Source organism: Agelaius tricolor, unplaced genomic scaffold (genome assembly GCF_023055355.1).
Source record: "Agelaius tricolor isolate 1412-34295 unplaced genomic scaffold, bAgeTri1.0.p SCAF_33, whole genome shotgun sequence".
Classification (NCBI taxonomy): Eukaryota; Metazoa; Chordata; class Aves; order Passeriformes; family Icteridae; genus Agelaius; species Agelaius tricolor.
In genome coordinates this window covers 5237911-5251339 of record NW_027269293.1, presented here as the reverse complement: position 1 = coordinate 5251339, position 13429 = coordinate 5237911, and the positions used below count along the sequence as shown (strand labels likewise).

At 61.9% G+C, this 13429-nt stretch overlaps 2 protein-coding genes across 2 annotated transcripts; both read left to right on the top strand.

Moving 5' to 3' along the window:
* The first annotated feature begins 69 nt into the window (after positions 1-69).
* On the top strand, positions 70-2850 carry LOC139602097 (complexin-3-like). The gene is made up of 3 exons (XM_071451616.1): positions 70-863; positions 1487-1574; positions 1885-2850. Exons 1-3 carry the CDS (start codon positions 709-711, stop codon positions 2098-2100), a joined length of 459 nt encoding a protein of 152 aa, XP_071307717.1. The 5' UTR covers positions 70-708; the 3' UTR covers positions 2101-2850.
* A 169-nt stretch (positions 2851-3019) lies between these two features.
* On the top strand, positions 3020-13429 carry RAX2 (retina and anterior neural fold homeobox 2). Its single transcript, XM_071451976.1, has 3 exons — positions 3020-7712; positions 10347-10597; positions 12471-13429. The coding sequence occupies exons 2-3, from the start codon at positions 10355-10357 to the stop codon at positions 12912-12914; spliced, it is 687 nt and encodes a 228-aa protein (XP_071308077.1). The 5' UTR covers positions 3020-7712; positions 10347-10354; the 3' UTR covers positions 12915-13429.

Genomic DNA, 13429 nt, shown 5'->3' with positions numbered 1-13429 from the left:
GCTCTGGCCCTTGGAACCCCCCATACCATCCAGCCCCTCTCCCATGGGGGCTCTGTGCAGCAGGGGATTATGCTTTAATCAGACCCTGTATGGGAATTGCTTTCCTATAGATTATGGGCACGGGGCACATTCCCAGCCGTGGGGAGCCCCCGGCCCCGCAGGCTGCCGAGCAATCTCGGTCTCGGTGGAGCAGGGATTAGCGGGGGCACACGGGTGGGTGTGCCCCGCCACCGCCTCATCTGCTGCCAGTCCTCTGACCCTCGACTGGGTTTTTTCGGCTAATCCTCTTGTGTCTCCTCTGTGCTGACTTCCTGCACCCCCAATCCCCCTGAGTGCATGGTTCTGGGTGCCCACGGCATGGGGCTCTGCCCCGGGCTTGCCACGGCCCCATGGGTGCTGACCCAGTTTTGGACCCATGTAATGGGGGGTATTTCAGCCTGACCCAGTGTGTGCTGCAGTTCAGTGACTCCTTTCACCTCCCTATCACTCTGATGAGGCAGCACCTGCTGTCCCCCGGCACTGCCACTGTCCCCTGCAAGCACCCTTGGGTGCAGCAAAGGGAAGGTCCTTCCACCCTGGCTGTGCCTTCCCCTCCTAATGCCTTAATCCGCCCCTGATCCGCAGTGCCCCTGGGGCTGGGCCCACTGACCTTGCGGGCACTGGGACCCGGTGGGCACCTCGGGGCAGGAGCTGCCACCACCATCCACCATGGCCTCCTTCTTCACGGCCACCCTGAAGAGCTTCCAGGGGGGCAAGGACGAGTCCCCCAAGGGGGCCCCCAAGGATGACAAGGCGGCTGCGCTGCCCAGCAGCATGGCCCGCGAGGAGTTTGAGGAGTACCAGCGGCAGCTGCTGGAGGAGAAGTAAGGCTTTGCTGGGGCTGAGTGGGTCACGAGGGTCCTCCAACACTCCAAAATCAGGATCTGATTCTGTGGGTTTTCCCCAGGGTGGCTCAGGACAGGGACACGGAGGCAGCTGGGGTAAGAGACAGTGCAGAGCAGGTGCCCTTCAGCGTGTCTCCCCCACAGCATGGGGGGTCCATGGAGGTGCTGGCACAGGGCTGTGACAGCACCTTTGTGCACCACAGGTGACAAGGGGAACCCCCAGGTGTCAGAGCCCCGGGGTGGTTCCAGCCCAGCACCCTTGGAGCCCAGGGATGGGGGTCAGCACGGGACTGGATTCAGGTCCCACCTCCCTAGGACTGGGCACTGTGGGAAGCCAGCAGCTCAGCACCAGGGAGATGAGAGGCTGCAGGAGGAGCGAGTCCCTGCAATGGGCACCTTCATCAACCACCTCTGAATCTGGGTGCTGAGCTGCGTGGACAGGATGGGGTTCCTGCTCCCAGATCCCCATTTAACCCTCTTGTGGGTCTCAGACCTTCTCCCTCCTGCCCCAGACCTGCTCTGCAGGAGGAGCAGGGTGATCGAGGTGGAGTGGTCCTGGGGGGCTCAGTGAGGAGGGGGTGATGGTGTGGCACCTGCTGCAGGATCGAGCGGGACAAGGCATTTGCACAGAAGAAGGCAGAACGGGCCACGGTGCGGATGCACCTGCGGGACAAGTACCACCTGGCCCAGGTAAGAACCAGCCTGTCCGCGGGCCCGGGGCTTCCCCTTGACCCTACATCGCCCAGAACAGCCCCAGGCCCCCGGCTGCCGTGCTCCCCTGGGCTGGAGGGATTCCTGAAGAGGGCAGCAGAAGGCCACTGTCTCCGTCTATCTGCCGCCCACTGTCCATCCAGCGTCCAAGTCTGGCACTGGACAGTCCTGGAATCCCGCCGTGTCCCCAGCCCCCTGGGACTGGCCATCCTCTGTCCCCCTTTCCCCGCTCCACCGTGGTGGCCACCGCGTCTGTCCCCACCAGACAGCCTCTCCCACCCGCGTTTAGGACGAGCGGGACGACGCCCAGGTGCACGTGGCCGGAGGGGCGGTGGAGCTGCCGCCGGAGCTGGCAGCCATGGTGCACAGCGAGGAGGAGGAGGAGGATGGCAGCGCCGGGGCCTTCGCCTTCCTGGCGAAGCTGCGGCAGGTGGAGCTGCCGGCGCTGCGGGACCGCGCTCTGGGCGGCGTGGATCAGGTCAGGGAGAAGTGCGCCCTGATGTAGCAGCGCTGCAGGGGCCATCGGCAGCCCCTGTCCCCGGGAGCCACGGCATGCCGAAGCTCTGGGTGCCTTGACTTGGGGTGCGGGTCCCAATACACGTTAGGCGTGGGTTTTCTTCCCCAAAATCATTCGCAGTTGCTTTCCCAGGGTGTGCAGGGGTGCAGAATGCCTGGGTATGGTCAGGTCCCTCTCGTGGTGCTCCTGGTGTGAGCCCCCACATGGGGCAGGTCCCTGACACCGTTACCCCCCTGACCAGCCCTGGCACCGTGCACCATTTGGCTCAATAAATACAGCATTTGCCGGCACCGTTCTTGTCCTGCCACATCCCGCACCCACACAGTCCCTGTCCTGGTGGGTGAGGGGACACGATGACAGCGCTGGAGCCGGGCTGCTCTGCGTCCTCTGAGCCACCAACCAGCCCGGGATGCTTGGCCACTGGGTCCGTGCCCCACTTCTGCAGCAGCCCTCACTGGGACCCAGTGATCCCCCTGGCCACCCCTTGGGGACAGCCCCGGAGCGGGTGTGGAGCATTTACTCCCGTGCTCGAGCATCCTCAGCGCGGGCAGCAGGGGCATCCCCTCGGCTGGGCCGGGGTGCCCGACTGCCTCCTGCCCAGCCGGGGACTCTGTCCTGGGCCCTCGACAGCAGCGCAGGCTTAAATGCGGCCGCGCCGGAAGGCCGGGGGCTGCTGAGATCACTAATACCTGCCTATTTTAGCGAGCTCTAATCTTCCTGAGTCGCCTGTCCCCGAGGACTAAGCTCGCTGAACCCGTGTAAAATGTTCGGCCAGCGCTGGCCCCGGCGGCACCTCCCGCCGGAGCCGGAGCCGCCGGGAATCACGCTGTGTGTGCATGAAAGGAAGGACGCGCTGAGCCGCCTCCATCCTCCCCACGCCGCTGCCATCTGCTCCGGAAAGGCTGCGGGGACGGCCCTGCCCGGGCTGCCCACGGCCGGATCCAGCGCAGGTGGGCCGGGAGCTGTCCCCGAGCTCAGCGCTGCCAGCAGAGCCAGGGGCTCAGGAGCTGGAGCACACGGAGCAGGGAGCACACCCTGCATGCACCAGGTGCCCATTTCCCCTGGAACCCCTCCCGGTACCAGCCCAGGGGCTGCTGGAGCATCCCAGGGAGCGTGAGACAGGCTGGGCCTGACACCGGGGAGCCTCGGGGTGTTTGGTGGCCCCACTGTCCCTGCAGACTTCATCATCCCTGCTGTCTCTGCCATCATCCTCATCCCCGTTCACCAGCTTTTCTTCAGAGCTCAGGAAATCTCCCTTCAGGCACAAACCCCACCTGTGGGATGGGACCGTCTGTGCCACGCCAGTCTCTCGCCAGGATCCTGACGGGGCGTTCGCAGCTGCGGCACCCAGCACAACGCTGATCCCACCCCACATCGCCACCAAGTGCCAGCTGCTGGGATGGTGGCACTGAGGTCCCCAACGAGTTCTGCCACCACCACCTCAGTCCTCCATCCCCGTTCCACATCAGGGTCCCATCCTGCTCTGCCTCTCCCAGTGTTCCCAGTGGGGCTGCATGGGGACTCCCAGCGCCAGCTGGGATTCGGGTCAGGACCCTCCGCCAGGTCTCCTTGGCTAATCGTCTCCCCCCCGCCCTCCCCATGCTGCCACCTGCCTCCCGCTCAGCACCCTTTTGGGTCACCCCTGCTGCCTCCCCGCCTGCCAAAGGCCTCTTAATGAACTAAAAAAGTGATAAATCCCCGGCCGAGCTGGTCACGTGAGGCCGGTGGCCCCCGGCCGCCCCCGGGCCCGACCCCCGCCTCCGGCCCCACCGCCCCGGTAAGCTGACGCAGCGTCTCTAAGCGTTAGCAGCTTTGCGCGCTAATAGGATTAGGGAGGTTTAAAACTGTCATTTGAGTGAACTAAACCCCCTGATACTCTGCATTGCACCTTCTTAACCAATTTGCCTTCAATTAGGGTAATTGGGAAACTAGCAAAGAAGTATAGCATTAATATTTTAAAGTGATGAAGCGATTACGGGCCTTGGACAAGGAAGCAAATCAATTTGCTATCTGCTCCTAAAAGGCAATTATAATCATTTGGCAAATCAGCCTGCTGCCTCCCCCCGGGCGAGGCAACACCTTGTGGCGGCCGCGGGGCCGGCAGGGCACACACAGCGCCGGGCCGGGCAGCTGGGCAGCCCCCGCCCCCGAACCGGGACCCTGGGCACCTCCCCGCACCCCCGGGCCAGGGGGGCACCCCGGGAAACCTGCCGGGGGCCACCAGTGTGGGGCACACGCTCCTGCACTCGTCACAGTGGCCAGCATGGGCATCGGGAGAGTGGGGTCCAGTTTGCACCTCTGCCCAAAACATCACCCCTGCCCCACCCATCACCTCTGCCCCACCCATCACCCCTGCCCCACACATGGCCCTGCACCACCCATCACCCCTGCCCCACCCATCACCCCTGCCCCACACATGGCCCTGCCCCACACATGGCCCGACCCCATACATGGCCCCTGCCCGGGGATGTCCCCAGCAGCTCCCTGCTCTCCCCTGCACTCCTGCAGCGCTGCCTGGCACGGGGGTGTCACCTCATCCCCGGGGGCTCTATGGCCTGCCTGTGCAGGTCGTGCCATCCCTGGGGTGTGGTCCTGCCATGCCCAGGGCAGTGCCAGCCTGTCCCTGCAGTGGTGGCACACTGTCCCCAGGGTAGTGGCGTGCCATCTCCAACACAACATCACACTGTCCCCAAAGAGGTGTGAGACAGGCCAGGTAAAGCCTCACAACCCCAGTGGGGGACAACGGGATGGCCTCAGGGCCCACAGCAGGACACAGAGGGGCTGCAGGGTCTCGCCAAGAGCAGCTGTGGTGGGGAGGGCACAGACCCACTCCGGGGCCAGCAGCCACCTGGCACAGGGTCCAAAACCCCCACAGTGACATTTGCCATCCGAAAGGGGAAGCGTGGCGAGGAGGGGAAGGGAGTGGGAGGAAGCCGAGACAGGCCCGGGGGTGGCGGCGGCTGCAGGTGGCAGGAAGATGGTTTTGGGAGAAAGTAAAAGTGAGCAAAGAAAGAAAAGGGCAAAATCCACCCCACATGATGGGGGCTGTGGGCAGCACCAAGCACATCCCCCAGCAGAGCCCAGGACTTCCACCATGATGTTTCCATCATTCTTTGGGGCCCAGGGGCAGCAGTGGGAGTGCAGAGGAGAAGAATGGTAGCCCTGCCCCTCAGCCTGGCTGCCTTTGTCCCACGTCCCCTTAGGCCAAGACCCATGGGGCACCCCCCAGGGATTGTCCCCTCCAGCTGGATCCCACAGCTGGTGCCCACAGGGTGTTCCCATGCCTGGCCCCAGTGCTCAGTCCCATGTCCACGAGTCATCCCCAGGCCTGGGCCCATGGGCACTGCCCCATGGCTGCTCCCCACACTTGGCCCTCCTGCCTGGTCCCCTGCTCTGGTCCCTGTGAGTGTTCCCTGCCTGGTCTTCATACCAGGTCCCCAAGGCTGTTCAGGGGGGCTGGTCTCTATGGCTGGTCCCTACGCCTGGGCCCACAGCCAGAGCCCAGAGCAGGTCCCCAGGCCGTGTCTGCACCCTGGAGCCTCAAGCTGGACCCCATGCCTGGTCCCCATTCCTGTCCCCACACCTGTCCCCATCTCTGCTCCCCACACGGGCAGGGCTCTGCAGGCAGCATCATGGGAGCCACAGGGCCACCCACACTGTCACGGGGCCACCTCCAGGCTGGCCATCCCTGTCCAGGGGGGACAACACCCATCACTGCGGCATCCCCGTCCCACCGAGGCTTGGGGCATCTGCCCCGGACCCCATCCCTGGGGCAGAGGCTCCGCAGTCCAAGGAAATCCTGCCCCCTCCCCCTCCATCCTTTCTTCTCCGCTCCCCCTGTTTCTAATTCTTTCTCCTCGCCCGTAATGAGGGGATTACACGGCAAACTCCAGCAGGACGCCTTTGTGGGGAGACAATCCGAGTGGGGAAGGCAGTTCGGGGCTTTGTCCGCCACTGCCCCCCCGGACCCGTGCTGGGGGGACATTTAGAGCAATTACTTGTCCAGAAAGTAACTGTCAATCATTCTTAAAGGGGAAGGCCTCCAATTAATAACCTCGTCTTAATCCTTTGGACTCATTTCCAATCTGCGGTGCCTTGGTGACATCTGCAACACTAAATAAAGATTCTCCCGAGCCTTAGCACGGCGGTTCTGTGACAAATAAGAAGACTAGAGGCAACTTTGGCTGCCAAAGCTGCGAGATTGGTGAGGTTGAGCCGCTTGTTTGGTTCCCGGGAGGGACCAGCAAAGTTAAATACTCCTGGAAAAGCCGAGTTGGGCCCAGCAGGTAACGCCGTTTTTTTCCAATTCGGGACAAAGCGCCGAGGGAAGATGCTGAGAAAGGGAGTGGGTGTCCCCAGGGTGTGCCTGGGGTTGGTGTTGGGGACGGGGCTGGCACCATTCCCTGGGGACTCAGAGCGGGTGCGGGCGCCCGCCAGTGTCACTCACCCTGAGTCACACAGAGCCAGGGCCAGGAGCCACCCGGGCTCCGACCACCCATCCTTGGCGGCTCGAGCCCAGGGAGCCAAATCCTGGCACCCAGATGGGCTCCCAAAGGCAAAGAATGGGGTCCCAGTGGAAGGTGGGGCTGTCCCTGGACTGTCTCTTCCACATCCCCTGCTGACAGGGGAGGCCACCTGTCCTCACTGATGTTTGCAGTGCTCAGGAAGTGAGGGGTTTTACCCACTTTGACCAGGGCTCAATGTCATTTCTGTTGCTTTTTTGGGTGTCTTTACCAGCAGCTATTCCCTCCCCTCAGCTAGCAGCCCCCACAGGAAAACCATGGGCTGGAGCATCGGGGGGAGAGGGGGGGGAAGAACTCTTCTGAGGTATTGGGTCCTTATGGTTCTCAGCACAGTTTTGCAGCTTAAGGGCTTAAACCCAAAAATTGCTGCTAGCATGACAGAGGCTGCAGGAAGATGTCCTTTGGAAGCCAGAGTTCAGCAGTTCCCCCAGCCCCAGATCAGTGTGGCCTGTTTCCAGGCAGGATTCCCAAAACACTGGTGGCAAAGGCTTGGGAGTCCTGAGGCCAGTCCCTGGAGGATGGGGAAAATGGGGTGGTTGGTTGCTGCTGATGTCCCCCCATCCTGGTCATTCTGTGCCTCCCAGCCAGGCTGAGGCAGACTGGGGGGGGTCCTGCCCTGGTCCCCATCCCGCAGGGTCTGGGGGTGCCTCGCTGCTGCTGGGTCACTGTTGCTCTGCTGTTCTGCTGCTCATCTGTGCTCCCAGGTCGGGGTTTGCTGCTCCCTGGGAAGTTTTTGCTTTCTGATGGGGTCAGGGGGTGAACCATGGGGCTCTGTCTTTGCACCTTAGCCCTGTCCCCTCTTCTTCTCCCGCTTGCCCCATCTTATCCCCAGCCCCCCCAGCCTCTCTCCCTCATCCCCGCAGTGCCCATCTCACCCATTCCCATTGCCCCAGCTCCTTCCAGCTCCCTCCCCACCATTGCTCCATTGGACTGTGGAACATGGCTGGGCAGGGCAGATGGGCATCATGATGGGGTGCTAGTCCCTTTGGGGGGGTGTGTGCCCCAGGAGGGTGCTCTAGGTGCTCAGCCCCCTCTCTCCTCTCCTTGCAGGTGCGGAGCTGCGCAAATGAGAAGCAGGTAAGTGAGAGCAGGATGTCAGTGGGGGACCCCATCCCTTCCCTGTGTCCCCAACCCCAGAACATGCTGTGATGCTCACACAGAGACCACAGGGCCCCTGCTCCCCCCAGCCCCCCCTCCCCCCCACCGCTGCCTTGGGGCACCCCAGGGTGCAGCACCCAACACCCCTGCCCTCACTTGTGGCTCCCCTGAGGCCCCCTGAGACTGCCGGGCTGGACCCAGAGCCCCTGGGGCTACAGACACCCTGCCAGGGGCTGTGGGGTATCAGGGGGGCCTCCAGCTCCCAAAGGCACACACACCCTGTGCTGCACTCCCTGCACACACATCCTGTGCTGCACTCCCAAAGGCACACACACACCCTGTGCTGCACTCCCTGCACACACACCCTGTGCTGCACTCACTGCACACACACCCTGTACTGCACTCCCTGCACACACACACCCTGTGCTGCACTCCCAAAGGCACACACACACCCTGTACTGCACTCCCTGCACACACACCCTGTGCTGCACTCCCTGCACACACAGCACTGCATGTGTACAGCACCCACTGGGTGTTCAACACACGCTGCAGACACTGCACACCCTGCACACCCTGTACACACTGTACACACTGCACACTCTGCACACTCTGCACACCTTGCACACACTGTACACCCTGCACACACTGTAGACACTGCACACACTGCACACCCCGTACACACTGTACACACTGCACACTCTGCACACACTGCACACACTGCACACCCTGCACACACACACCCTGCACACCCTGCACACCCTGTACATGCTGTACACACTGCACACCCTGCACACCCTGGACACTCTGCACACCTTGCACACACTGTACACCCTGCACACACTGTAGACACTGCACACACTGCACACCCTGCACACCCCGTACACACTGTAGACACTGCACACTCTGCACACACTGCACACACTGCACACCCTGCACACACACACCCTGCACACCCTGTACATGCTGTACACACTGCACACCCTGCACACCCTGCACACTCTGCACACACTGCACACTCTGCACATCCTGCACACACTGTACACACTGCACACCCTGCACACACTGCACACCCTGCACACCCTACACACGCTGTACACCCTGCACACACTGTAGACACTGCACACACTGCACACCCTGCACACACACACTGCTCATGCTGCACACGCTGCACACACTGTACACTGGGTGCCCACAGCTCCTGTGCCCACAGGCTGTGCATGCCCCACACACACTGTGCTCCTGCACACCCACGGTGCTGTGCACACCCTGCATGAGCACTGTGCACACACACTGTGCCCTGTGTGCAGCAGTGCAGACACTGCACAGCACGTGCTGCATGCATGGCACAGAGACACTGCACCCTGGCACTGCTCCCATGTGGTGCAAACCACCCTGCACAGCTCCATCCCCGCACACCCCCGTCCCCACACATCCCTATCCCTGCACAACCCCTTCCCTGCACACCCCATCCCTGCACACCCCCATCCCTGCACACCCCCATCCTCACCCACCCCCATCCCTGCATGTGCACATCCACGCTCTGCACTGCTGCACACCTTCCATTGCAGGCCCAGCCCAGCCCTTCCCCCCACACACCTGTGCCTCACTGGGAGCCTCCCTGAGCACCCCTGGGCCTGCCCAGGGTGTGTGTTCCTGTGCCCAGGTACAGGCACAGCCGCTGCAGGCACACAGTGCACACCCCCACTGCACACACAGCACCCCACACAGACACCCTGTGTGTGCAGCCTGGGCAACACCCGGCACCCAGCCCCTGCTCGCTGCACTCTAGGACCCTCATTGCCCCCTCCCAGCATGAACTCACTCTCCTTTTCCCTCCCCACTCCCCCTTGTGAGGCATTAGGTGAGCCTTTGCTGGCGGGTCTGGGCAATGCAGTGCCTTCCCCTTGCCCCAGGATTACAGTTTTCTGCCCCATTTCCATGTCTGCTGACATCCTCACGGTGGAAAGAGACCCTTAATCCCCTGCAAATACTGCAGGAAGATTTCAGATGCCGGATAAAAAGCTTAAAGATGAAACGTTGCGAGGGTTGAAAATGCTTATAAGCGTCACCCAAACGGTTATTAGCTGGGGGACAGCGCCGGGTCACTCCCGCCCAGCCTGGGGACTGACACTGGGTCCCGCAGCATTCCAGGGCCAGCCTTTTCCATGGAAGAGGCTGGACAAGAGGACCTGGGGGGGAAGGAGGGAATTAACCCAGGCTTGGTCCCCTCCAGGCCAGGGCAGAGAGAGATCAGGTTGGCCCTCAGTGATGGTACTTCCATAAATTCTCCATTTAAGAGGAAATCTGACTTTTAGCACCAGCGGGTTCATTGGCCCGGTGGCATCTGACAGCAGAGCCAAGTACAAGGCATCCCTTGGATTCTGGGTCAGTCCCCAGGACCCTGGGTCAGTCCCTGGGACTGTGGATCAGCCCCCAGGACACCACAGCCCTGGGATCCTCTGCTGTGGCAGAGAGGATTATGCCTTTGCATAACCTGTTCCTAGGGCCACCCTACCTTCCCATCCCTCCTTTTCCTTGTCCATCCATCCCTGGGCTGGGACACGTGCGGGGCCCAAAGCCCCCAGGCCCCTCTGACTCTGCGGTGCCCCGCAGGTGCCACCATGTTCCTGAATAAGTGCGAGGGGGACCTGGGGGAGCTGCGGAAGCCGGGGGACAGCGAGAGCTCCCCGCCGGCCGCCGCCGAGGAGGAGCAGCCCAAGAAGAAGCACCGGCGGAACCGCACCACCTTCACCACGTACCAGCTGCACGAGCTGGAGCGCGCCTTCGAGAAGTCCCACTACCCCGACGTGTACAGCCGCGAGGAGCTGGCCATGAAGGTCAACCTGCCGGAGGTCCGCGTGCAGGTAGGGAGGGCAACACCCCCGCACCCTGGATCTGTCCCTGAGCAGTGCACAGGGACCCCAAGGTGCTGGAGAGCTCCTCTGAGCTCTCAGCTCTAGCGCCAGTGCCTCCCTCTGTGCCTCAGTTTCCCCACAGCTCAAGATGGGAGCGGCATCTCTGCAGAGCAAGCTGCTCCTGACAAAGCCAGGGAAAGGGTTTAATGGCTGAGCCTTGTTCCTCCATGGGGTCCCAGTTTGACTTACAAGGTCTCAGTTGGGCCCATGGGCCAGAGGCTCCAACAGGACACAGAGATGGTTTTCAGAAATTTTTTCCCCTTCTGGTGCTGGGTGCTCCCATCCCTCCTGCTGCTCACATGGGAAAGTGGCCAAAAAACCCACCTCGGCTGATCATGGCTCCTTCCAGGTTTTTGAGCTGGGAATGCACAAGATCCTCATGGATTTGAGGGTTTTCAGCTTGTTGGAGCAGGGCAGATTGGTGGGGCAGTGGGGCTGGGGAGGTTTTGTTCCTTAGGCTTCAGCAAAAGGCTCATGGGGGGACAGCAGAGCTTGGGAAGAGCCTGGGGTCCCAACAGTCCTCTCGCCACCTTTCCTGGACTGACAGGGTGAGATCAGGGAGGGAGAAAGGGTCAGGGAGCTGAATGAAACCACTGTGAATGAAAGCAGTAGCCCCCAAACAAATGAACTGAATTCCCCAGGCCTCAGCCCCAGTGAAGACAATGCAGCCTTTTTTGTGGGGGTCCAAACCATAAAGACACCTCTGCTGAGCTCTTTGAGCAACAACCGGTTTCATAGGATCACAGAATCGTTCAGGTTGGAAAAGCGCTCTGAGTCCAACTGCTCCCCCAGCACTGCCAAGGCCACCACCAATCCATGTCCCCAAGTGCCACATCCACACGTCTTTGGAGTCCCTCCAGGAATGAGGACTCCACCACTGCCCTAGGGAAGAAGTTTCCACTAATCTCCAACCTAACCCTCCCCTAGGGCAGCTTGAGGCTGTTTCCTCCTGTGCTCCCCTTGCTCCCTGGGAGCAGACCCTGACCCCCCCGGCCACCCCCTCCACTCAGGGAGCTGTGCAGAGCCAGAAGGTCCCTCCTGAGCCTCCTTTTCTCCAGGCTGAGCTCTCCCAGCTTCCTCAGCTCCTCCTCATCCGACTTGTGCTCCAGCCCTTTCTCCAGCTCCGTTCCCTTCTCTGGACACGCAGTTTGCACCAGTGCAGCCCAGTGTCCACAACAGCCGTGAGCAGCCCGTGGAACCCTCCCATTTCCCACCCAGCCATTCATCTTTCCTCCCCTTTGCCTCCTGCAGCAGACCCCTGTGCCCTGTGCTGCTCTGGGGACATGGGGACCAGCACTTTAATGAGCAGTTCCCACGGGGCCAGACGTCCCCACTGGATTTGGGTCACCAGTCCCTGTCGTTCCTGCTGGGTTTTGGCACAACTGTGGCTGTTTAACTTATGAAAGCTGTGACCAAGGGGCTGGGAAGGTCGGATAACATTGTCCCATGGACTGCTGGGAGTCTGCAGGGCCAGGGTGCAAGTTCCCTTGGAGCAAAAGGGGCTGTGTACTTACACCTCTCCCTTCCACACCTTGGAGATGTCCTTGGTCTCTGGGGCTTGTGGGAGAGGTCTGGCAGAGGTGCTGGGGTTGCTGGAGCCCTGTAGGACAGCCCTTGTGGGATGGGGTACCTCAAACGGGACACCCCCACCTCGAGCACTCCCTGTGGGACACCCCACACAGGACACTGCACAACGGGGCACCCTGCCTGGGGCAGAGGCACGGGCAGAGGCATGGGGCATCCTGCATGGGACACAGCGTGTGGGGCACACTGCAAGGGCCCAACTGGGCACAGTGAGCTCACCTTGGCTCTCACCTCACAGGTCTGGTTCCAGAACCGACGAGCCAAGTGGAGGAGGCAGGAGAAGATGGAGGCCAGTTCCATGAAGCTCCACGACACCCCTGTGCTCTCCTTCAACCGGCCCCCCATGACCCCCAACGTGGGGCCCATGAGCAACTCCCTGCCACTCGACCCATGGCTGACATCCCCCATCTCCAGTGCCACCACAGTTCACAGCATCCCTGGCTTCATGGGAGCCCCCCAGGCCCTGCAGCCCCCCTATGCTGGGCACTCCTTCCTCAACACCCCCCCGCCGATGGCGCAGGGCATGCAGCCCATGGCCCCCGCGCCCTACCAGTGCAGCACCCCCTTTGTGGACAAGTACCCGCTGGAGGAGGTGGACCAGAGGAGCTCCAGCATTGCCTCGCTCCGCATGAAAGCCAAGGAGCACATTCAGACCATTGACAAGACCTGGCAGCCCATTTGATGAACGCTCCCCTCCGAGCTCCCCGGCCGCCGCTCACGCCCCAGGCGCTGGCAGGCGAGGGAGGACAGCGGGTGCTCAGCAGGACCAAGCTGGCACCGGGCAGGGATGCCAGGCTGCCTCCTCCCCACACTGACCCAGCACCAGCGGTGACAGGGGAGCAAGTCAGGGTGCTGGCAGGGCCCCGTGGCTGCGGGGAAGCACTCCAGGAGAGCTCCTTTGCCTCTCTGAGGCATCAAGATCAACTGAGGACCTGGCTCAGGCTTAGGCATCCCACTGTGCCAGCGGGCCACCCACCACACCCCAGTTGGACACCTCCTTTCTCCACACCCCCTCCCCTTTCCATTATTATTAATTTTTTTTTAATGCTGCAGATTTAAACAAAAGTGAACAGAAAGCTCTAGTTTTGTAGGGAGTACTTGGGGGTATGTTTTAGCTGCGTTGGGGCATGCTGTGGTCGTGCCGGATGCGTCGAGAGCACGGGTGTATTGTGAGTAAAGAGATGAGCTGGACGGCTG

Coding starts and splice junctions, on each gene's coding strand:
- LOC139602097 (XM_071451616.1), top strand. CDS start 709: ATGGCCTCCTTCTTCACGGCCACCCTGAAGAGCTTCCAGGGGGGCAAG. Junction 864..1,486: donor CGGCAGCTGCTGGAGGAGAA/GTAAGGCTTTGC, acceptor CACCTGCTGCAG/GATCGAGCGGGACAAGGCAT. Junction 1,575..1,884: donor ACAAGTACCACCTGGCCCAG/GTAAGAACCAGC, acceptor ACCCGCGTTTAG/GACGAGCGGGACGACGCCCA.
- RAX2 (XM_071451976.1), top strand. CDS start 10,355: ATGTTCCTGAATAAGTGCGAGGGGGACCTGGGGGAGCTGCGGAAGCCG. Junction 10,598..12,470: donor TGCCGGAGGTCCGCGTGCAG/GTAGGGAGGGCA, acceptor CTCACCTCACAG/GTCTGGTTCCAGAACCGACG.